Source organism: Callospermophilus lateralis, chromosome 8 (genome assembly GCF_048772815.1).
Source record: "Callospermophilus lateralis isolate mCalLat2 chromosome 8, mCalLat2.hap1, whole genome shotgun sequence".
NCBI lineage: Eukaryota > Metazoa > Chordata > Mammalia > Rodentia > Sciuridae > Callospermophilus > Callospermophilus lateralis.
The window spans coordinates 61,259,957-61,286,343 of NC_135312.1; the positions used below are offsets into that span (position 1 = coordinate 61,259,957).

At 34.0% G+C, this 26,387-nt stretch overlaps 1 protein-coding gene across 1 annotated transcript in view; it reads right to left on the bottom strand.

Moving 5' to 3' along the window:
• The window catches only part of Antxr2 (ANTXR cell adhesion molecule 2), a 132,935-nt gene that overhangs the window by 87,187 nt on the left and 19,361 nt on the right, over window positions 1-26,387 (bottom strand). Inside the window, exons 8-10 of the mRNA XM_076863939.2 lie at window positions 13,479-13,539; window positions 10,948-11,046; window positions 9,294-9,363 (exon numbers count right to left, since the gene is read on the bottom strand). Of these exons, the coding sequence (XP_076720054.1) occupies window positions 9,294-9,363; window positions 10,948-11,046; window positions 13,479-13,539 (230 nt within the window). The remainder of the gene's footprint in view (window positions 1-9,293; window positions 9,364-10,947; window positions 11,047-13,478; window positions 13,540-26,387) is intronic.

Consider the following 26,387-nt stretch of genomic DNA (forward strand, 5'->3'; position numbering starts at 1 on the left):
ATAGTTTCTATGCACTACTATACTTTCTAACACTTTAAATTCCAATTCTCATAAAACATTCTAAACTCCAAGAATTAATAACCAAAAACAAATAGCCCTAATTATTCTAATTTAGTAGGATTTTGTTGTGGTAGTATAGAACTTTGCTATTGTAATAGCTGTAGTACAGATATAGATTTCTTCTCTATACCCTTAAATGCCAACTACTACTTATTATAGACAGGATAAAACAGAAGCAACCTCAAGTTGCTGGCAGGATTTTCAATAAAAATACCAAAGAGATAAGAAGTGTCATTTAGTCCTTGCTGGCATTTAATGGGGATTATCTCATTTAAGCCTCACAATAAATGGCCTTTGAAGTAAGTAGGTATTTAGAGATGGGGTGCAGGAGACCCAAAAATGTTAATAACCTTGCTCTGAGTAGTTAAGTCACAATTCTAACTATGAGTTTTCTCCATCATACCCCTGTGGCTTGATGTAATGATAAAAGTCCTTAATGTGTTTCTCCTCTCAATGTGATATTTAGTTGGATTCATACAGGAATACAACCACAGGGAAAGATATATTATTGGTGAAGTTGAAGCTAATTTCTTATGCAAGATTCAGAAATATTCCTATTATAAAATATTTCTTGTAACACATTCACTTAAAACCATTTTGTTTAAAAAAAGAGTTCAGCTAAATTCAGAAAAGAATGAGAATTTTGAATACTGAAATCAAATTAACTGAATTTCTGAACTACTCTGATATAGAATGCCAAGAGGCCTATTAAACAAAGAAAATGTAAATCTACTTGCTCATTCTGCAAAACTGAGTGCTTTGTTTCTGTTTTAATGACTAAGCATAACAGAATCCAAAAATAATCATTCCTACTTCCTAATTCCTTTACTTTAAAACATGTTCCAGGAATCATATAACACAGTAAACATGATTTTATTTGGGGGAAAGATTATTTTGATTCATAGTAGTATTGCTTGTTACAGGCAATTTTATTGATTCCATTTTAAGGGATCAGTAGATATTGACTGAAGTTGTTTATAATCTGACACTTAGAATTCAACAGAAACAAATCAGTTCTCTAAGCAGGAAAGCATTTATAAATTTCTATGCTTACCAAAATGGAATCAGAACACATGATATAATTTTGAAGTAAATTCACTCCTTCTTACAGTGGAAATGCATGCTGATGAAACCCTATAGCCAACACAAATGACTGTTATCCCCAAATCTCAGTCTGGGCTAAAGTGGCTGGTTTCAAATAAAATGGAGTTAAAACTCCACAGATATGGAAATCTACCTTATGATGCTTCCAGACATGCAGACTTCTTTGAAAACATATAATCTTCATGTTTCTGGAGGTAGTAGTACCATGATCAAAACATTACCATGAACACCACCACTACCAATTACAGGCTTTGATGGATTTCTTACTAAGAGCTAGACATGAATTCATTTTCTCATTTAATTCTCACAGTAGCCCACTGGGGTAGACACTAGCATTCATTCCATCTTCTAGACAAAGAATCTGAAGCTTAAAAAGGTAACTTGTCCAAATATTGAGTCTCACTGACTCTATAGTCAAAACACTTTTACTTCTGCACCATTCTACCTCAATCCTTCACCGGTATTTTAGGATCTCATATTTAAATTCCTCTCATCAACATCAGTTTAGTATAAGTCTTCTGTTCTTCTATTGTATTCCCTTATCTTTCATGGTTAACTAGAACAGCATTTACGGTATGCTAAAACAAGATACTTATTTGTGAACATATATTTAAGAATATACATGTATTTTTCTGGAAAAAAATTCTGCAGTGTGGCAAACATGAAATACATAGTATTTCAAAATACTTCTGCTTTTGAGTTTGGTTGTTTCTTTAGAAATCATGAATCTGGTGCCATTTGAAAGCCATGTAACTCCTTTGCTGGCATGGAATACTAAAGTTGCTTCGCTCTATAACTTAAACCCAATATCTTTACATTCTTTGTCCCGAGCCTGTGACATATACATGAAATGTTTTCTGTCATGTTTGATGTAATTTTGATCAGTACTGTTAGGATTGTTCATCCCTATCCCTCCATAACCTCCACCTCTGCTTAGTACACTTCCGACCATGCAATCTATTCTCTCAGTTATAGAAATTTTATTATGGGCACAGTATACTAACACAATATTGTGTTTATTTAAGTGCAGACATCAATGGGAAGCAAGGGGAGAATTCACCTTTATTTGTCCCAAATATCAAATAAAATTGAAAAAGAGAATAGATTAAGCCCACATGGGGAAACCAGAGCCCCAAATTTGAACCCACATCACTCTGCTTCCTCAATCTGTAAAATGGGAGAATTATATCTATTTCAGATTTTCTGAGTTTAATACAATTATATGCATTAAAAGTCCAACACAGTGTCTGGAACACAGCAGGTAGTCTGTAAATCATTGTAACACCTGAGTACTTATCTAATATATTACTCAGAATATCAAGGTATTTTTTAAAAACCTTTTAGATCTAAACTAACAACAAAAAAAGATAATATAAAAGAATATATAGTGACAAGTATATATCAACACTCTTTTATTTAAACAATTTCTATTCTAGTTATTGTCATATAAAAATGAAGAAGATATGGAAGACTAACTTGTTAAAAAATGCCTACTACATAATGTCATGTAGATTTTATGTTAAAAAAAAATGTCAGTGCTGTTTCCTTCCTGTTATAAAACATTATCCTGATCAAACATAACATTATAGCTGTGTTGAGCTGTATCCTTAAACCTCAAACCTAAAACCACACTTCAAATTGGTTTGTGAATGTTTCCAATAAATTCATTCAATCACTTATTCTATTACTGTTTAATTAAACAAATATTTCTTAATTGCCTATAATAGCAGTAATAATTTGTAAAAATCACACAAACTAGTCTACGCTTGGTATTGGGGCTGTGATAAATAAAACAAATTACAATGTAACTGAAGGGAAGCCATATAAAAAACAATTATAACAGAATGATGTTAAATAAATCAGGTATAAACACAGGTGAACTAGGGACCATGTGGGAGACACAATCATCTCAGCCTTGGAATGAGGACACCAAAAGGTTTCCTGTGATAGTTCACATATAAAGACAAGTCCTAAAGTATGATTAGGAGTTAGAAAATGAGATTAAAAAGGAATCCAAGCAGATGAAGTCCCTGACAGGGTGGAAAAAGAGAGGCACAAATTAGTCAAGGAACTAAAAGCTTTCGATATGCCAGCTGCACTTCTGTGTAAGAGTAAGAAAATAATGCCTTTAGCCTGGAAAGAAAAGGAGAGAAAGGATCATTCAGCATCTAGGACACCATCTCTAGACATCTGGAACTAATCTTAAGAACTTTAAAACTTGGTAGAAATATGGTCTAAATTGGCTATACCAACATCACTCTTGTTGATATTTGAAGTGTAAAGCATGAGTCTGAAGAATACAATGCTAGAATAGAAAGACTGTTTTAAAAAGTTTCAGTGTATTTCAAGTAAGAACCAAAGCAGAATTGAACTAAAATAGTGGCAATGAGTGCCGTGTGAAAACAAAAACTGAGAGATATTAAGAACTGGAATAAAGAGGACAAGGACATTTATTGGGTGTAAGAAGCGAGGAAGAAGGAATAAAGATGACTTCAAAGTTTCTGTCTTAGAAGTCAGTGAGAAGTCTTGCATAGAGAAGGCAGGAGAAGGAGCAAGTCTGAACAGGACATGAGTTTACTCTGTAACCTCAAGTTCAAGATCCCTATGGGAGATTTAAGTGACTTAGTAGACATTGGGATAGTGGACAACTGGACAGGACTTGAAGGTTAAAAAAAAAAAAAGATCTTGCTTGGGGAGTTGGGGATCATGCAAAAGAAAAAGAAATTCTTGAGAAGAAGAGATGATAAGTCAGAAATCCAACTGTGATGAAAACATACAGTTAAGGAACTCTTAAGAAAAAAAAAAAGGGACTCTAAGAAAAGAAAAAAGAAGAGTTTGAAGTGACATCTGAGAAAAAACAATGAGGATGAGAACATGAAGTTCAAATGACAAGATGACCTTCCCAAACAGGAGGAAGGCCCAGGGTGTAGATGATATAGGGAGGTAAAGGAAGGCCAGGCTGTCATTGTCAGCTCTTTCCACTTCTCTTTCTATAAATCGGTTCTACATTGTTTCTTACAAATATTTTACTCTACACATTGTTTCATCTTTAGAAATTTTTTTTTTGCAAAGCATTTGGATAAATCTTAAATTACCATAACAAAAGACTGAAGTGTATTTTCATGTCATCTTGTACTCAATTAATAGTGATAAAGCTAAATTCAAGTATACTAAATTTGCTGTGTATTAAATTCAACTACTATTATTAAATAGTCTTGTAATACATAATTGAGTAAATAAAATTCAATAAATTGTAATAGTCACAATATTTTTGTTTAATACCTAGATATGTATGACTACTCCAAAACAGAAGGGCTCAGTGCCATATGTCAGAGCTACTGTGATCTGAGAAATTTCATCCTCCATGAAATATGGTTGACATTTCAATTCACCATAACCTATTTGCAAAGTATTCATTTGCTTCTGACTTTATGCATGTCCAATAAAAGATTTCCATTTTATGATCCATTAAAAAAGATGAAAAAATTAAATAAAATTGTGAAAGACATTTGCTGGAAGTAATAAATAATTTGACTCCAATTTGCACATACTGAAAATTAAACTGGTAACTACTCAAAAAGTTATTAAAATTATGGTGACTTAAGATATTTTGAAATCAAGTGCTGCTATTTAATACTCTGCAGAGCTTTTAAAAAGTTAGCCTTATGAATCATAAAGATTTTAACTTGAAAAAGGAGGCTTCATATTTGTGAATAGTTTAAAGATTCCACTTCTAGTTAAGAATATATATGTAAATTAATGTTGTATCTAAGTATACTTTGAAGTGGTTAAAAGATTCTCAAATAATTTAATTTTCGATTGCTCAACATATGCATATAATTTAAACAAAAATCACAGTCAGGATGACTGGTAGATTTCTGAAGAAAAAAAAGCATATCTTTATTCCAAGATATGCTAAAAATCATACTTAAAGTTGTATTATAAATATTTTCAATATTACACTAAAAATAATCCCCTTTTAATTCTTTTGTGAACTATAATAAAATAACAAAAGATATTGGGAAATTGTCACCTAACTTTTTATGATTTTCATCCAAAAATGTCAAAAAAGTTTTTAGTAATAATAAAAACTATAATTAGTCTCTCTGTCTAAAGATGGCCTGCCTCTGCTTTAAATGTAATATATTCCTTGCTTGACCCAAAAGTGTCTCACTCTTGAGATGGCTGGCATTCTCTTTTTCTTTTTGTTTTCAGTGCAAAATTAAAGATAAGTAAAAAAGCAAAGACAAAAAATAATTTTATTAATATAAAATTTAGAAGCAGATATGTGAGAGGATTTAAGTACTTCTATGAGGAATATTCCCTCCATGATCATAGAGTTGTTTCTCTTTTAACACTTTTAGTTACCAAAACACTTGCTAAATAGTTCCCATTTTTAGAGAGATCTTCCTTACACTGCACTGAAATGTGCTTCCCTTTACCTATTTCTCTTTTTTCCTTCTTTCTTTGTAGCAATAAAGAATAAATCAAATCTTTCACATGACAGAACTTCAAATGCTTCAGGACAGCTCATGTGCCATAATAAGATCTTTTTCCAGTACTGTAAGCTGTATTTTATTTAAGACTTCCATACTTGGCTATATCTTCTTGGCCACCCCTACATGTACTAGAATTAATTATTGTTCCTCTGTGTCAAGAACTGTATATAATCTTAGGATAGAGTTTCAATGCAGATTAGGTGAACTTATCACATTGATAGGTGTCATCAGAAAGCAATATACTATAAGAAAGAAAAGATAGATATAGATGTTCCATCATGGGGGTAGGAAGTCTTCAACTTTAGCCTATTTCACCAAGATTTTAATGTGTATAGTCAAAATAAAGACATAACTAATGTCCTAGTGTATGCAACTTAAAAGAAATCAAGTCTCTTTCATCACAAGAAATGGAAGAAAGAATAAAGTTGTGGTTGTATCACTTGCTGCGAACACAAAGGAATTAGGAACTGCAGAGATAAGTATACGCATACATAGATAGGTATATTTTTGAAAAAGAAGATGCTGTGTTAAACACAGATTTAGCAAAGCAAGAAAGATAAATAAAATTTATCAATTCAATTTCAACCAAATAGACTAGGCTTCATATTGAAAAAAATAATAATAATGCAGAAGAAAATTAAAATGCTCTATTACTAAGTCAGGCTATAACCCCAACTCAGCCACACTGTTCATCTCAGTGATCCCTTTGTATCAGATGCTTGGAATTTTCCACATGCACTGATGTTCCACCACTTCTTACTTAAAACACTCTGTCAAGTGTCTTCCCACACTGCCTTTTAAGAGAACTAATACTATCACTTTCATCTGATTTAGATATTTATTTCATATTTGCCAGAAGATTCTGGCCAATGTTTTTGAAAGCACATTTAACTATACCATATGCCTCCTTAAATCATCTTTATCAAACAAGCTGTAGGATAAGACTCTGGTTCATTCTGTTCTGTTTTTCTTTCTTCACAATGTGTTTATGTATATTTACCCAATTTGTTCTGTTCTTCTTGCCAAATTACAGGTTTGAGATCTCAACGATTACAGAGCAGCTGTGCTATTGTTGATGTCTCACACACACACAAAAAAAAAAAAAGGGTCAGGGAATAAGCCTACATCACAAGTCCGTGTGACACCTGTGCATTAAATTGGGGCTTCAGCCCTGAAATGGGGAAGAATCAAAAAAATTTAAAGAGATCATCCTATTCGAACCTAAAAAAGGTGGTTTGGTAAAAGTGCACCACTGGCATAAATAAATTTCTAAATAATCTACAGATTCTTCTGGGTAAGACAATTTGTTTAATCACATGGCTTTTTAAAAGCAAAGTATGTCTTATGAAAGAATTAGAAAAGAACAACCACTCTTCTACCACCTTTACCTTCTTTCTGTTTCAAGTTCTAAGAATTTGTTCATCCTAGCCTAAACATCTCTACCAAATAAGGAAATGGAACAAGCATAGATCTCTCTCAAAGAAAGTTCTTCAAAGCCCTATTCCAGGTATGCTCAGCAATGATATTCCTGGATAGCAGAGTCCCAGATATCTTTCATTTTTGTTTATTATACAAAATCCATTTCTGAATGCAGGCCTTGGTATGTCTTTGCTACTGTGATACATTCTTAGTCCTCATTGCCAAGTGAACAACTTCATGTTAGCTTTCTTATAATCTCAAAATCCACAAGCACTAAGTTTTTAAAACAATAATCCTAAAATAAAAAAGCAATTCAGGATGTAGCATAAAGATAAGAAAGCAACTGATAGAGCAGGCTAATGAGATGAGGCACATGTCCACGAAGCTAGCTCTGAGACCATGCATCTGGCTTTGAGGCTGTCTGTCTAGGGTTACTTTACCAGTGTGCTGTTAATTATTTAAGTGACAGAACAGGGGGAACCATCACCACATCTGTCACCCTCACACAGGAAAAACCTTCACTCATTGTTGGGCCAGATGTGTTTATTTGAAACATAGACTAACTAGCTATTTAATGGGTTTGAATCCTTAGCCAAAAGCTAATTAGGCAAACATATTAAGTATCAGTCACCTTACAAGGCTAAACTGTTTCAGTTTGTGTTGATTTTAATCCAATCTCACAAGAGCCCATCACCTACAAAAATGTCTGAAGAAAATACAAGACAAAGGGAAACATCTAAATTACTTGCAGTATACTAAACAGGACAAGAAATGATGTTCCCAAATACCCAATACATGAACAAATAAAACCTTCCAAGATTGCCCCAGTGGTATCCTGTGCTTGATACCCATCCCCTCAAAAGGGGAAAAGTAATTCTTTTAGATGGATTTCTATCCCAAAACATTCTCAGGTGAAATGTTATATCATAAGCTAAACAAATGTTGATTTCTCATATCTGATATTTATTGTGCTGTATGTGATTTTTTTAAATTATATCTCCAGAGTATTTAGCCTCTTTACAAATCATAAGGAATATCAGTAGCTTCTATTGGCACTCTATTCAAAAGGAGACTGTCCCCCAAGGCAAATTCTAGGAAAAGAAAATCAATGCCTGGGATAGAACAAGCATATTGCATTTTATAACTTCTTGGGAGAAGAAATTGAGCTGCCTTCCTTGAATATTCACTATTATTAAAATGAGAGTGTTCTGCTCTTTTAAATGGTATGTCCTACCTTCAAAACTAGAATTTCTATCATTTTTCTCCTACTTGATATAGGCTCTTTCCCCAGTAATCAAATGACCTCTTTTAGATATTTGTATTTATTGTAAACCAAAATATTTGAGAAAAAAATCATTCATCTTTCATCCAACTAAAGCTTGCTGATTCTACTCTGTGTCAGGTATCAGGTAAGGTGCTAGGGTAAAACAAGATCACTCTCTGAACATTAATCCAGACTTTAGGTTGTGGCCTTGTATAATTATTCTCTGCTCTCACTAAAAGATCAGTATAAATTAATCCTAGAAAACTGTATCCTAATCACTACCTTAAACAATTATATCCTCTGCTATTAGACTATTTGTACTCACAAACAGATAAACTAAGTCTCTACTTAATTTTTTTGTAAATAGATGACTCAAATAAAAACCCTTCTTGCAAACTAAATATTCCTTTAAAACAGCTATCATTTTGGTTTACTGCCACTTGAAGAGATATGCATATAGACCTTACCAGAAATGAGACACAAACTAAAGCACAAATTAATAAAAATTTACAAATATTGCCTAGTTCTGGATGCACCATAATAATTATGGTCCAATTGCTCTTTAACTGTAATATTTATTAAATTGTATAATAAGCACTCAAAATCTTACTTTGGACATCTGTAACAGTGGATATGTGTTAAATTAAATATCCTAAAATTCAAAATAATTGTTGTGGCTCTGATTATCTACAGACTCTGACAATAATTTTCAAGCCCATTCAGAAAAATATTTATAGAACCTTTTAGTCAATATTAGAAACAAGATAAAACAAGCATTAGCATTTTCAAGTATTAAAAGTACAGCAGAAGTACTAAAGAGTAGATAGCTTAGGGTTACTGTTTAATGCTCATTCTGTGCATTAAAAAGATACAATAAACTACTAATGCATACTTGTCATTATTTTATACAATCAGTTGCTATTTTTTTTAATTAATGAAGTACTTACTCTCCAGCTTTATTCAGGATAGGTGCAGGACAAAGCATAGAATTAAGCTGCACACTTACTGGTTTTACACCTGAAAAATAAAATGTTATTGAATTAATAGTTTTCTGCATCTCATATAGTTTTATTAACAAAATAAAGAGTATTTCAAAATTAAGAGTTTAGGTGTGAATATGAGGTATAGTAGCATTAAAAACTAATGAAAGAAGAAAAGAGATTAGAAATGGAAAAAGATTATATACCTCATTGATATAGAGTTTTGATAACTCATAAATAGACTTTTACTTAGACTAAAAAAATACAATTGTAACTCACATACAATTACAGATACTATAAAAAATCATCTTTCCTGCTTCATATATTAGATTTTTAAGAATGTGTTTTTTTGAAAGCAGAGTTCAGAAAGATGGGGAAAGGAAAATAAATGTCCAGTGGAAAATGAACTTATTCCACAAGTTTAACAAAATAGCTACATTTAATATTTTACTAAGCAATGTGTTTAAACTGCCCTTGTAATTTTAATAATATATGAGAAAATGATCTGCACTAGAAATATTCAGAGAAGTTACATATTCAAATGGATCTTCTAGAATGTGAATGATGAAAATACAATTTCAACTCCACCTTGTCTGGTTGAGAATTTAATAAACTAAATCTTATGTAGCTAAATGAAAAATAATTTTATAATATAATCATCTCAAATATACAAACAGAACATAAAGCTACCACTTATATACAAATGACTACTGAATTTATTGGATCCTATTATGAAGAGTTTGTTATGAGCATTTTTGTGCCTTACCAGAATCATGATATTAATAGGAAAGAGAGGAATTAATTATGGCATGTACCATACTGAGATCCTCACCACTTTAATTCAACAAACACTACTGAACAATTACTGTGTATGTGGCCAAAGCCATACTAATTAGTGTTTAACACTATCAGCTAAACAGCAAAACTGTGGATGAGTCTTTCAAAAATAACTCTACCAGGGTTTAGAATTATAGAGTTACAGAGTCTGCCTCCCAACATAAATTTTTGGAAGACAATATAATCATCAATGAAGAAATACGTTTTCCTAGAGGCCAAAAACTGCTCAAAAAACTGAGATCCATTTAATATAATAATCATTGACAAATGATGCTGGGTGAGCATTGGAGATAAAAATACCTATAAGGTGAAATATCTATCTTCAAGAAATTGACAAATTTATGGAAAGTTAGATAAAGAAAAAAAGTGACAAAAAAAATTTTAAAAGGCATAGAGTAGTAGTCAGGTAACAAGATAATTACATTTTTAGGCAAGAGTGTCCAATGTCTAGGAAAAGAAGCAATTCAATCAGATAGTCTATGTGGTTAGTCCATAGAGATTAGTGATGAAAACTGGGTTCAGATATTAGCTCTGCTCATTATTGGTTATTTCACTATGGGTAAGTTATTTTAATCCTCATCTGAATAATGAGGCTACTTAGGACAGTGCCCAGCATTTACTGAATTATGAACATATTATCTATATTATTATAGAGATTTCATTTCTTTTCTCTCTGGTTAAAAACTATAGCATAGCTGATTTTAGTCTGAAGAAAAGAGGGAAACACTCAAAGTGCATGTGCTGTGCAGAAGTTAAAGTCACATTGTGATTTCTGAAGACCTACTCATGGTGTATGTTTCATTGACAGTGTAGGTACAGAGGACACTGCCATTCCGACTCCCCAACATGAAGCCTCTTCCATTCAGAACAATCTGAAATTCCTCTAGAAGTAAAAGGAAAATTGAACATTTTAATCATTGCTTTAAATTAAAGATTTTACTTTAAATAAATCAAGGTGCATAGATAAATTTATTCATACCCTTCAGTTAACCTATAATAATGAAGACATAAAACCTTAGCCTTCCAACTGCGCTTTCTTTCTTTGGCCCTCTAGGTAAATCTACAGAAGACACTGCTCACTGCCACTTAGGAATGCATTATTTTATTTTCTAAATAAAGTATTTTCAAATAGTGACCACAGTATTAGTATTAAATTGTAACATTCATTCCCAAATACCAGACAAAATTTCCCCATCTGTATTCTTATAAAACTACAAGAAAGAAGCCTCCTTATTTTTCTCCACTTTTAGGTATTAAGGTTTGAATCTGTAGAGAAAACTAATTAATTGTTCATGTTCTATGGTTCTTAAAGAGTCATGTGTACTATTTTCTTTAATCTGCCTCTCTCTCATACAGAGCTTTTCTTTAACAGCTTCTTTACCTCACTAATCCTGGTTTCATTTTCTATTGCTTACATATTTATAATTCCTCAGAAGTTATGTATTTTTAGGTTATTAATAATCTAGGCCAGGTACTATGAGTTGATTTAACTTCTTGTACCCTTTCTCTATAGCGGGAACAAGAAATAAATGTTAGAGCGTGAAAGACTATACTAAAAGAAAAGCTCATAGACCAAATATATTGCTAGGCAATAAATGTTTGCTACTAGACTACAAGATGGTGTTATTAACTATTTTAATAATGACTAACTCTAATTAAAAAGGCACGATAAAATGTTAAAGGGTTTATCTGAGCAAAGTACAATAAACTGCAATTCCAAGTCAGAAGTGGTTTGGGAACTTCATTAAAAGACCAAAAGGGGAAGTTTATATAGGCTGGACGCAGAAGTAAGCAAAGAAAACATCTGGTTGGTTGCAGTTATACAGTGCCTTATTTGGTCTATCCCAGTGGAAAGTCCCTACTTATATAATTATAAATTTGTTGGTTGCTTTTGAGTGGTTGAGCCTAGCTTCTGTTTTTCATTAGTACATGCACTTACAAGAAAGAGCTCAAGTTAAGTTTTGCTTAAATTTGCAAATCAAGCTAAGTTTACTTAGGAGTCCTAACTGTCTTTGTTTTAGGGATTCTTCAGGCTTCATCTCCATTTTAATTCACTTTACACTCTCAGTCTTCCCAAACTTTTTCTATCATAATCCAATGCTCATATAGTTATTAAATATGGAAGCAAAATCTGCCAGATCATTCTTCATTCAGTGAAGAAATTTTACTGATAGGTTACAATGAGAAACAGCTATCTGGGCATACTGGCAAGTGTATACAATCCCAGCTACTTGGGAGTCTGAGGCAGGAGAATTGCAAAGTTGAGGCCAGCCTGGGCAACATAGTGAGCCCCTGTCTCAAAAAATTAATAAATAGATAAAGTACAGGTAAAACTTAAAATGTGACTCAGTAATAGTCTGGGCATTGTCAAATAAAGATTTAGTAGAATGTTTACTAATGGTAAATACTGGACCTGTCTCTGCTCAGTTTCTCCATTTGCAAATCATGGATTATAAAACTGTTAAAATTGTATTTATGGGAATTAGGTAAAATTATACATCCAAAGAACACTGAATACAGCAAAAAGTAGGAGAGCAATAAAGAACAGTTATCATTTCAATATTACTTTTTCATTAATTTTTCTATGTTATCTCTAGGAATTTATTAATCTATACTCTGAGAAAAGATATACCTGCTTTGGGGTATTTGGATGCTTTATTCATATCAAACATCTCAATGATCATTCATTAGGAATTCTAGAGATGCAGAGTTTAATTATGACCATGCCCAGTGAACTGGGAGGTTCTGTGGTAAATTACTTGATATATTTCTCAATCCTAGCACCAGCCACAATATATTTCCTCTTCTAGAATCAGACCTTCTCTAGGCCAAAAAGGCTGGGAGGTGTGAAACCTGAGTGTGCTCAGAGTACCAGCTGATGAAACCACCTGCTTTCTTCCTTCCCCTCACAAGTCACTTCCTTATGTGCCTTGAGATGGCAGACACTGTACTTTGGCCAGGTCGTCAAAGCAGAGAGCTCAAAGTCTACAGAGAGTGTTTGTACAATCAGATAAAAGAAAAGATTTCATATTTTATTTTATTTGCCATAGAAAAGGTCTCAACGTGAACTAAATATACAGAAGATTCTAAAAGCCTGTCACACAATATGCTCATTATTTAAAATAACACTCCAATCTTAAAAATTTGAATTTAAAATAGAAATATTTCAAGGAATTATTTAAAAATTCTTACACAAAAAAGATGCCAAAAAAGTTAATTTTGCCATTCTCTTCCAACAAGAGTTTCAAATCATATATTTTAGCTAGAAAAAAATACAATTTCTTAACATGGTATTTTTAAATTCCAAACACTTACCCCCCACACAGACACTTGAGGGCCTCAATTCCAGGATTTCAGTACATGACTGAGCTAGTATCTAAAGAAAAGAAAACCAAACTGTAGAACTAAATAATAACATCCAGAGTGAATTATAAGATTACTAAGGACTTTGAGGTCCTCTCCTTAATTCAATAGGTGAAAATCAATTAACTATTACATTCACAGCCACCAAAGCCCCTAGGAAACTTCTGCATTGTCTCTCCAGGTATATTCTATAATCATGTATTGCAATATCCTTATTTGATTAAAATAAAACCAGATGAGCACAAGTAAAGTAGGTGCTGCCTTTAATTTCCTTTTACCATAAAATCAATACTGACCCCCCATCAGACAAAAACAAGATGGCAAATCACATCTCCTGCTTAATAACATTGACATGTTTTCTATTTATAAGTTCAATGTAACATCAATAAATAAGCACTTCTTTATTAGACAGTAACATTTCCAGTCCATTTCTCTGGCTCAATTCCGACGGGTGCTAATTCTCCTCATGTGCATCAAACATTACACTTGCAGAACACAGACTCCTTGTATGAACCAGATATTGTTCTCAAAAACACAGGCTCTGTAAGGCTCTGTATTAAAGCATTCCCAAACCACTGGAATAGAATGGCTCTCTCAGCTTGCAGAAATAGAAACTACCATACAAGGCACAAGGCTACAACTGAAAAACAATGATGAAATAAGCTGCTCCTAATGGTCACCACAATCCTGCCTTTATTTTTAGAACCGCTCTGCACTTCATTATCAAAGTCAGATGAATTCCAGATGATCTTTGAGTGGCATTCCTTTCTCGATGCAAGTTGAAGGCAGATGATGTGCAGTGGGTTTTAGCATTGCATGCTCATAACTAGAACAGGAAGGAAGGACTGCAGCAGGAAATGAAAATGCTTTCCGTGCTTTCATTAATAAACAAAGAAATACACATTTTCAGCACCTAAAAATCAACTGTTGAAGAATGGAATTCTCATTGCTGAAGATGCATCTCTGAGAAGGGGGCAACATTTGTACATTTAATGATTATTTTCCAGTGAACAGAACTATTCACTTTGTGATCCAGGCCTTAGTGATAAGGAAACACACCTAGTAAGTGTGTATATGTGAGAAATACATCCAACACACTTGTGGATACAAGATTTGAGGACTACTAAAGGTTAATGTGTTGTATAAAATTTCAATGCATTATTGTACAATTCAATAATCAGAATATTCTCAATAGTTTAGTGAGCATTATAAACATTAACTTTGTGAACTTTTTTCATTTGGCAAGAGAGAAGGGGTAGAATAAAATAATAAAATAGAAAACATGTCAAGATTATTAAGCAGGAGATGTGATTTGTCATATTGTTTTTGCCTGATAGGGGGTCAGTATTGATTTTATGGTATCAGAAAATTAATAGGCAGCACCTACTTTACTCGTGCTCATCTGGTTTTATTTTAATCAAATAAGGATCCTACAATACACAATTATAGAATATAATGTATATTATGTTTATGCCTCCCCTATGGGTTAGTTTTTGGTTAGCAGCAAGGCCGGATGCAGCCTTAGGAGCTAGATGTGATGGCTCTGCCTACTGGCCTGTGAGATTACACGTTTGGCAGGAGATCAAAGGAGAGCCCACTGCTGTCCCTTCTCTGAAGCCCAACTCAAATGAAGTATCAGAATGGTGTTTCACCCTGCATAATCCAAGCATGTTCCAAATTAATTTGGATTGACTGGACCACTATTATAATGTGGTCAGGTTTCAGGGGTTCACCATAGGCCAAACTTCTATATTAGACAAGTGGCAGACATGCCCTCTGAAACCAGAACTGGCAACTCTGTGGGGGACTGGAGAATCATGCCTAAGTCACAGGCCCAGTTCTGAGAATTCCACTAATTACAAAGAATTTTCTTATCTTACTTCTCTATTGGATCACAATCAGGTCTTTATGATTACTGATTAATAACCAGAGAAAGTGATGATACTGTCAAGGAACTATCCATAGCATTAAAAAAAAAAAAAATCTGACAACATGAGATGGTCTGAGTTTTGTGAGAACCTTGACTGATTTCTTCTTTCTTAAAGATTTTAAAATATATAGAGAGTCATGTTTGATAGAAATCTTCTATATTCCTGAACAAGTTTACATAATGAACACATTCTATAATAACAAATGTGGGCATACAAGAAGCAAAAGCCATACTATTATGGCATAAAAGTGCACACAATTGATATAGCTGTAGCTCTTTTGCTCTGGCATTTAGGATAACATGGGTTTTCACTGCAAACACTTATAGTTGGGCTATATCTGAGACCAAAAAGTCAACAAGGAATAAATAAAGATATGGTAATGGAATCAAGATATTATTAAGGACCTATGGTATCCTTGAAGTTTATGGTTAACTTGGAAGAAATATGTAGAAGCCAACCTCATGATCTGAAGATCAAGTATCCAGTGTAGAAAAACAAAACAAAGAAACAAACAAACAAAAACTATCTACAACCAACATAAGCCAAGACAGATTTAAAACTTCCTATTTTTTCCTGGTTTTTAAATGGCAATGGGAAGGACCCTATATGAAAACTTATTCCAGAAAAAAATAAATAAATAAATACATTCTTAATGAATAGTATTAGCACATATTTAAAAATCAGTCTGATATAAAATGTATAGAACACATATGTTATAAATACCAACTGCTCAGTTAACATTTATTGAATTTGATTGAAAAGTAATTGTGGAACTAGGAATAAAGTTCATGGGTGAAGTGTTTGCCTTGCATGCTCAATTAAGGTCCTTTTTTCCATCTAGTACCAGGAAGGAAGAAGAGAGAGAAAGATGTAAAGCTGTCTTAATAAAAAGTGTGAGCACTTTGACTATAAGAAAAACAAAATGGAATGTCTAACACTGAACAGTCAAGCATGTGAAAAACAAAAACACACAAAAAATGCAGAGCTTAATGAAGGGCTCCTTGAATTAATTGAACCACTTTTTCAGTTACACACAATGAAAAGAAAACTGATTTTAATTATTTCAAATTTTGTTAATCAATAGTACCCATAAGGCATTGAACCAGGTGCAAAAGCAGTAAACAAAATAGAAAAAGAAATACTATAAGCAACATGAAAAAAGCATAAATTAATGTTCTTTATTGTATAAAAAAAAAAGAAAAAGAAAATGGGGGGCTTGTCTTAGATAGGATACATAAGAAGGTAGAAAGGTGGATCTATCTCCACCTTTGGGTGAATGGGCTCCAGGACCCAGAGCGACAATCAACCTGAGAGCACAGCTGAACAGAGACAGCCCCCAGCATCTTTTTGACATGACCATGAACCACATTACTGTTTATCTTGTGTTAAAAACAAATCTGTCTTTAACCAACACACTGCTTGGGAGAGCGCATTCACTCATCTGACTTCATAGTGACCCCAAAAATCTTTATTTCTGACACAGAAATCTCTCTCCTGAGCTGTCCACTCTCTATCCAACAACTCCTTTCAATACTGAGCTGGATGTCACTCACTCAGAATTATTTATGCATGTTTATGTGTCCAGCATCCGGTTTGGTGCTATGGCTGCAGTAGCAAAGGGCTTAGGTACTGTGTTTGGTACCCACCCCCAACCCTGCTTTCCATCTTGGGAATCAAACCCAGAGCTTTGTACATTCTAGGCAAGCACTTTACACTGAATTACATCTCTAGCATGCACAGTGTCTTTGGGGTACTCACAGTATATCGGGAAGAAAAACTGTAATCAAATAAACACCTTCATCATACTCATAAGGTGAAATCTCAAACCAAAAGAAAGACTTTGAAGTGATAATATACTTCAATAAGAAAAGAGGGATCTGGGAATGTAGAGTACATGCCAAGCATCTGCAAAGCCCTGGGTTTAGTCCCTAGCACTGCAAACAAACAAACCTGACTGAATTTGCTGGACTCTAAAGCCTAAGTAGAGTGAACTGGGGGATATGAGAGGAGCACTCCAGGGACAGCAAAAGGTGCAAACAAGCTGAAGTACCAAGGGAAGAAAGTGGAAGTTGAGGAGCACAGGGCTTGCTAAGAGGTGAAGCTAGAGAGATGCCCAAGAGCCAAACCATGCCTTGTAAACCAGGCAAGCCTTTCAGTGTCTAGGAGCACTACTGCTTGACTGCTTGACTGCTTGATGCTATGGAAGACAGGGGTAGAACTGTGCTTTAGCTCAGAGGTAGAGCACTTGCCTAGCATGTGCAAAGCCCTGATTCAATCCCCAGCACCACAGACAAAAAGTAAAAACTTTTAAAAAAAGGTGGGGGATAATGGTGTTATATTCCATTGAATGGTTTCCTCTGTTATTTTTTAACATTAATTATAAATAATAAGGATTTTCCCCAAAACATATTATTTCCTTACATATAAATGCACATATGCTACCCAAGCTTCTTCAAAATTTTTACAGCTCTATGAAAATTCTAAATAGACACCTAATACTAACCTTGGGTATACAACACTATCAACAAAGGATCATTACAGAAATATATCAACATCCTAGGTATGTACTTAACAGATAGAAACTGCTTATTTTTATGACATAGAGTGTATCAGAAAATATCAGCAAGGACAATAATGAAGTCTAAAAAAGCAAACATTTCATTCTTCTGACTCATTTAGTAGCTATAAGCACTACAAGAGTGCTTCCCAAGTCTAAAAGATTCCAAGTTTATCTCATAAGGAAAAATCACTGAGCAGCACTGGTTTTAAAGGTCCTGATAAAATTAAACTTTAGTAATTGGCCATCCATGTGCATAAAATAAGTAGCTATTACATTTGGAAAAGATGTTTCTCATATTTTTTTTCTTATCTTTCTTTTAGCTCTTGATACTCAGACATGTGATTTATATTTTCTCTATGGCTGCCAAACTTCCCATCCAAATATATTTTTCTCTAAGAGGTAATACTTCATCTAAAAACAACTGTTAGCTACAAGCATGTGTTTTGGTTGAGTTCATCCTTTAAAAATGCCTGAAGCTTCAAAATATGGGTTGCTCAACACAGCATACAACACTCAGGCCCACTTCTAAATAAGGATTCTCTCTTCCTTTGCAAGTAAGCAAGTAATAAAATCACGAGTGACAAACTTCTAAACCAACTTTGCTCCAGGAAGTCTGGAGAAGAACTCTAAGACGTAAGCAATTGTGTTTTACTCTTCTGAACTCAAAACAAAACACATGCTTAGTTCTAATTATATTGTTGGTGAATATATGCCCATATTAAACAAACAAACAAAGCCAAATGACATTTAAGTTCCTCTGCATCTCACAACTGCAGTTCTTATAACAAATCACTTTAGCAGGTCTTCCTTTTTCACTACAACATGGACAATGCCAAAAATTGATTGTGATCTAAAATGAAAGTTTATCTGTTGATACTTTTTCTTTCATTTGGTTAATACATTGAAATACTCATTTAATAGTAGCTTAATGAATCAATAGGCTTTCTACAAAAAGTGCTTTGAAATTATGAGATAAAGTAAGAATAAATGCACTGTTCGTTTCGGATCCTAAAGAAATTGAGTAATAACATTTTTTCCTGCAGTGTATATATTATTTCATATTACTCATAATTGCCCACTCTCTTGTTTTATTAACTAAAACACAAGCATTCTGGCAAGCATTCTGTCTATATTTGTTTCGTTTCATTTTTCAGAAATCCAAATTAAATGGCAAATAAAATATTTTGACAAAAATAAAAGTTTAATCAGTTCTTCTATTAATTATAGAAGCATATATGCCTAAAATTTATAAAGTCAGAAAACTCTAGGGACCATGTCCATCTTTGTAGCCCAGTCAAAGTTTCTTAAACCTAGTCAGTGCTCAATAAATGCCTTTGCAAGAAATTAGAAATCATCATCTTTGGGGGAAAAGTGAGAAATCATACATTTTCTCAATATAATTTATGCTTTATGGTACATTTGGTCATAAATTTTAACCATTGTCTCTCCTTTCCTTTCCATTTTTTCCTTGTCCTTCTACTCAACGAACTCTGCTTTCAAGATCTGCTGAGCTTCTATAAGGTTGTTGCCTTGTAGCACAACAGTTTATTGTTCACAAATAAAAATTTGGCATTTAGTTAGGTCTATATAACTCAATGACATCAGTTTAGTTTTCTCACAAAATATCACAAAACAATTTATTCAAAGTGGATTTGATTTCCTACAACTATAATTCCAACCAAATAAAAAGAGAAAAGAATAATGTTATTAAGTAACACTTTTATGCAAATGCAAATAGAGTATTGGACAATGAATGTCAAGACAAAATTATAAAAGATCAGTCAATAAAATGAACAATTAAAAGAAAATTGATCATTTTTATTTTTTTAGATAAACGGAATCTAGAAGGAACAGGGTGTCCTAGAATATAGTGGAAAATATTTAAAATGTGTTTGAATGTTATGGTGAGCTGTAATAGCTACTAATTTTTTTTCCTACCCAGAACAATTTTATCCTTGGTCTTCCATGAACACTGCCTCCTCTATTGGAGAAGCTGTTCCTCATTCCAAGAGAGTCTATCAATCATGATGCTTTCCTCTCTTTTTTAATCTTTACTCCTTTGTCATTGGGTGGGGATATTACTCAAACCAATCCAGATAATGTTGACATGATTGGTGGAAGAACGAGCACATGGCACAACTGAGTTACTCAGAGTGCTTATCTGGGACCTTAGATACTAATGCAATGAGTCAACAGCGCTCACTTTTCAAAGGGCTTACTGACTGGAGACCATATAAGTCTGAAGCCTTTTGCAGTTTTCATTCTCTAGTCTCCCTCTAAATAGAAGAGAATCAAGCAAATAGAATCATGTCAAAATTTACTAAGAGAAAATATCCTATGAACATGGTTGCTTCCCTGGATCCAGCTATCCCTCAGGCAGTTTCCCTCCCTGGACTACCCAGTTGAAGAGGTCAGTCCCTTTCTTTCTTTACTTTTATTTTCCTTAAACCAGTAGTAACTGTGCTTCTGTGACTTGTAATTAAAAAAAAACTAATATAGTGGTAATGCTCAAATATTCCATAACTTTATTATAAAAAAATTAAAGATGTGGATGTGTAACCGATGTGATTCTACAATCTTTGTAATGTTTTGAATAACCAATAAAATAAATAAATAAATAAATAAAAATTAAAAAAAAAAATTAAAGTATTTTCAAAAACTGGCTTGGTTTTTATTTATTCATTCACTGATAAATATGAATTAAGCAATGGCTACTTACCCAATATTAAGAATTAGTGGGGTAAGAAAATCAGGGATGGGGTGAATACATTTCCAACCCTCATCTTATTAACCTGGAAGGTGCTATGATGATGTATCCACATTTAGTACTAAAGATCCTTAGAAAAGAGAAGTTAGAATAATCTAATTTGAAGTGATCTTCACATTTTAGATTTTTTCTTAAACAAGAGTTCTGGAAATTGATTTCCTAAGTATTATCAGTTTTGGTTTCTTTTCTTCCTGTGATACACCTTTACTTTGTTTTTGTTTTGTTTTGCTTTATCTTGGAAAAAGCTTTATTTTCATTTGGTCCAACGCTTGGGAAGGGCTCCAAGGAAGTTAAAAAGCTTCCCAGGACTGGAATGAATGGCTCAGGCCAAAGCCCTCATGCCAGGAGATGCAGAGGACGCCTCACGGGACGCTGGACCCCAGCTTCCTAATCCTATTGAGGATGAAGCTTCCAAAGACACATTCTCTGCCTGGTCCGTCACGCAGTGGAAGTTACTCAGGTGGTCGCCCATTTTCTGGAGGAGCTTCGCCTCCTCGTCCAGGAAGTGGTTCTCCAGGATGTCACAGCGATGGGAGTCTGTGCCAGCAGGAATGAAAGCACAAAGATCCAACCAAACAGGCATGGTTCAAGTTCTTCCCCAGCTGCACCACGGTTTCCAAGGTGTCTGGGTTTCACCCAGTCATCCTGAGAAGGCTTCTGCACCTCCTGGAAGGTGGAGCATCTTCAGGAGACCCTTGCGCCCAGGCGCTTCTCCTGGGCTAACTCGCAGAAGCAGGGGCCCACACCCTCCAGAGCCACGAGTTCGGTGAGATAGCTGTCAGAGATGTAGGTGGGGAGGACCGCAGGTGCAAACTGACCATGGTGACCACAGCCTCCACCTCGCTGAAGGGTGTAATAATTCTGACAAATCTGTGAAGTAGTGGTTGGTCCAAAATCAGGTGCTAACCACTTTGAAAAACAAACAGGAAATTGGCTGGTCCTGGAAGCAGAATGTGGGCAAGAAGATGGACCCAGAGGTTGTGAATGGGAAGGCGATTGGAAGCTGGGAGAGAAGAAGTCCCAGGTTCCTTCTAGAATGGCTCCTGCCACACACCGCTGTAGCAAGAGAGGGATCCCCCAACCTCCAAGCTGCTGCTGTGACTGTATCTTTACAGTTGCTCAGGCTTTAGGTTTTTCATGAAACAAGGATTTTATCAAGAGAGGTTTCCATAACTAAGCAGTCAACAACGTTCTTAGCAGAGCCTGCTAAAATCACTTAAGCTAAGTATTTATTAGGTACCCTCTTGTATGAAAATGATTCGCCAGTAGAGAAAAGGAGGTTGGAGTAATTCTCATTCCATATAATATAGTTTTAGACACCTTTCTTAGTGCTTTTCAAACAAAACCACAACAATAACAATGGACTTCACTGAGAAAAACAATCATATCCAAATGTTAAAGGGAGCTTATATTTCTAACACTGTGATGAAGTTACCTTTTGAAATAAAACATTGCACATTTCCCCTTTAAAAAAATCTAATACAATGCTATTTAAATGTCCTACATGTGATCATTCTCTTCCTGTTCATGCTTGTATACTTTCCCATTATGAACTTAGAAACTCTGGCATTAACTGCCTTCCCTTAGAATCTAGTGTACTTAATTCTCTTGGACCAGGGTTGTTTATAAAGCCAGCTTCACAACAGATTCATTTCTTTCTTTTTAATATTTTCTGAGGGACTCTTATTAAAAACAAAAATTGTGAAGGTAATTCCAAGTAGTGAAACATCCCATGGTCCTGCTTTTAGAAAATAAAAGAGAAGGAGTTTCCTCAGAGCATTTTGATTTTTACTCTTTCCATATTATTCACCCATCTGTGGATTTTTTTTTAAAACGTTTTCTTTCATAGCACTACAGTATAAAACACTGAACTAGAACCCATGGGTATCCACATGTTAGTCTGACCTTTACTAGTTCAAATAAAATTTTATTCTATATTTATATATTATATATTTAAAACCTAAGTCCTGCAATTATCTTCCCAAGAAATCAAAAGGACTTTAAAAAAAAAAACATTCTAAGATTTTAAAGATAATTCTGAAGAGAAAAACAGAAAATTGTGTGTTTGTGTTTGTGGACAATGGGAGGGGAGAAAGGACAAGAGATGGCGCAATGACTTCTAACCTTGATAATTCAATGGTTCTCCAATTACCTACATCCCCCAATGGGATTTTTTTTTCTCAAGCTCAATTTGACTTCTCTCTCTGCCCACTGACCTCTTCCATTTTGCCAGTGACATCCCTGCCCCCTCTGTAAAAATAGCTTTCACTCTAGTTATTCACAGGCACACAATGCCTCTTACATTTGACTCCCTGCTCTGTCTCTTTAATCCTGTAATCCAGTGCACTCTCAGGTTTTAATTTTTAATGCTTCCCCAAATTTATTGTTTTATTTTCAGTGTCACTGCCATCATAATAATCATTAACAAAAACTAATAAGTGCCAGCTAATATTTGCCATATGCCTGAGCCTGGTTCAGCATGAGACAAAGATTTTTTATACATGCAGGTTCAGCCCCACCCTGTTCCTGACATATTTTTGATATGGGCAGAGAGTTTATTAAGTACTTCCGTAATTAGTTCTTTGACCTAGTTTCCTTTTTGAAAGACCTGGAATCCCAGTGCCTAGGATAAGCTCTCAGGAACTATAATTTACTGGGAATACTGTTTCCCCTTTAACAACAGGGTTTCTACACTGAATTCTAACTAGCACACACTACCTCCCTCATGAACTGTGGCTCTTTTTTGAATATGGGGTCCTAAAATTATACATAACTTTGTTATAGGAATACTGAATCATGTTCCCCTGATTGATGGGGTCCTGATCCCATAGCCTAAGGACACTGTATACCTACACCATCTAGAAAAACTTGTTATGACCCACCCTCTGAAACTGAGCCTCTTATATTCTACCATCATACCCTTTTATACCCATGACATTGATCATATAGATTGCTGGCCATCTCTCTCAGTGGATTGTCCTACAGAAGGACCAATAGCCCAGGTTACATGATCCTGGCTTCCTGCCATTCTTAGCTTCCTACCAAATATTTTAAAGTCCAGCTCTTCTGATTTAGGTTATTCTTAATCATTATTTCATTTAATTAAAATAATCAGTGGAATAGAACTCATTATTCCCATTTGCTGAGAATGTTAGAACTCAGGAAGTACATTGTAGGACCTATTTCATGTCACAGGGCTGTGCAGTGACAGAGATTCATACCCAGAGCTTCCTATTTCCAACCTCATATTATTTGCACATGAGGTTATTATCTTTTTCCGTGTTTTATAAGGACAAATGCAAGAGATTTATAACTATAGGATGCAAACCATCCCATACATTATTATAAGAATATTCTTCCTAAATCCTCATGGACATCATATAAATACCAGGCTCTTGTCTTCCATGTTTTCCTGAATATTTTTAAAACGAGAGCTAATTCCCCATTCATTCAAGGATGTGAAGGTCTCTGTAATCTGAGTCCAGACTAACTGTCGACATGTATCCTTCAAACCCCTCAGCACAGGTTGTTCTTAAAGTTCCTTTTTTTAAATTATATCTACTCCAATTACCAGAGTCCAGTTCAAATCCCATGAAAAGGTTTCTATAACTTTATGTAACCAAACCAATCCTCTTTACGTCAATTTACATGCCACATTGACATTTAACACAATTCCATTCTAAGATTGTTTTTTATCCCATGGGGTGACTCACTAAAATTTCCCTCCTCTAAATCCCCATATTACCTAATAAATTTTGCAGGGGATATTCCAAACATCTCATCATCACTATTTTAAACCCTGTTGCAGTATAGAGTTTGACTTATTTAAGTATGTGTTCCTTCTTCCATGCCTAACACAGTGCCTTAAGAAAAAGGAGGGTTTATTAATTTATTAATTTATTAAATGAGTTCAATGAAAAACTAAGTTGAGGAAAGAAGGGAGAAATAAAAGATGTATTCTGAATAGTATCTACTTGAGATGGTAATGAATTATAAACCTTCATAGAGCTAGTTATAATAAAAAATTATGCCAATATTCCAAAGAATGTTACATATCATGTCTGCCTGAAGAGCAATCTAAAAATGTTGAAACAGTACACTTTCTAAAAAATTAAAATAGAATGCTTAAATGATTTTTTGAATCAAATAAATTTTTTAAAAGATATTAAATTGTTAATATGCAGCATATTCATAACAAAGGTCTTTTCAGTCTCTTGATTTTTAAGTTGTGAAAGAACTACTACAGTGTTTATTCCTTTTAACTGCATTGAAGAAAGTCTTCAAAACTGAAACTACTGTCTTTGCTTATTAAAAATTAATTCTTGACACACAATATCTTAACAATATATGATGTCTTGGTCTTTAAGGGCACAAGTCCATCCAAGTCACTGGATTTTGGGGGATCAGAACAAAAAACAAAGAAAATTTGTATGAATTTTTTTCAAAGATCAACTTCAAGTAAGTTAACATTCTGACAGTAAAGGAGGTCAGATGTATTTAAATAATATCCAGCAGGAAAAAGAATTCATCCATGAATTTAGCTAATATTCTGCATTCATAGTGACATCTGAAAAACCTAAGTTTTATGATTTTTTTCCATTTGTTTAGCTTTATATAAATATATTTCATAGTACAATTTCATCTATTATCTTGGTAAGTCATAAAGAATAAAGGGATATCTTCTTTTCTTTGTCCTTATTCTGTGATAAATGTGCTATATTATTCTAGATATCAAATAAATATTTTTAAATAACATGTGACTATAAAATATAATTCAAATTTAGGCAGAATTCTACTTTTGTATATTATTAAAGGTGAACCAATCTCTTCCCTTGAAAAGAGTTGAAGTATTTGAATTGCTTCAAATTTCTACATAGTGGATGAAAATCCCAAGGTTTCATAACACTAATTTAAAAAAATATATATCAACCATTGCTGAGATCTAGGTTGGTTATAAAAGTTATAATCACTCCTTTTTCCACCTGCCACCTTTGCCAGGTATTGCCAGTGATTTCCCCAGAGGCAGGCTGTCCTATGGACAAGGTATTCCTCTTTTGGGGACCAAATAGCTAGTGTTTAACTATGTTAACATGAAACTTTGCTGGCAGTGTACCTAGAATAATGCAAATCTTTCCAGTTTCCTGCTAATTATTTTAGCACAACTTACTCAAGCTAATGTCTATCAAGAACTTCAATCCAGCAGGACTGTATTATACTTAGAAATTACCTTCTGAAGTTTCCTCAATACAAACAGAAAAACGCAATTTAACAAATAAACATTTTGTTTATTTTTATTTTTTTTTATTTATTTCTTTGTTTTTTGGTACTGGGGATTGAACACAGGAGTGCTTAATCAGTCACTGAGCCACATCCCTGGCCTTTGTTATTTTTATTTTGGGACAGGATCTCGATAAATTGCTTAGGGCCTCCCTAAATTCTTGAGGATGCCTTTGAACTCACAATCCTCCTGCCTTGGCCTCCAGAGCTGCTGGGATTACAGGCTTGCACCTCCTTGCCCAGCACAAATTGACCAAAAAAAAAAAAAAAAATTTCCTCTGGTAGTCAACTATTAATTTATTATAGGGAAAAATCTATAGTTATAA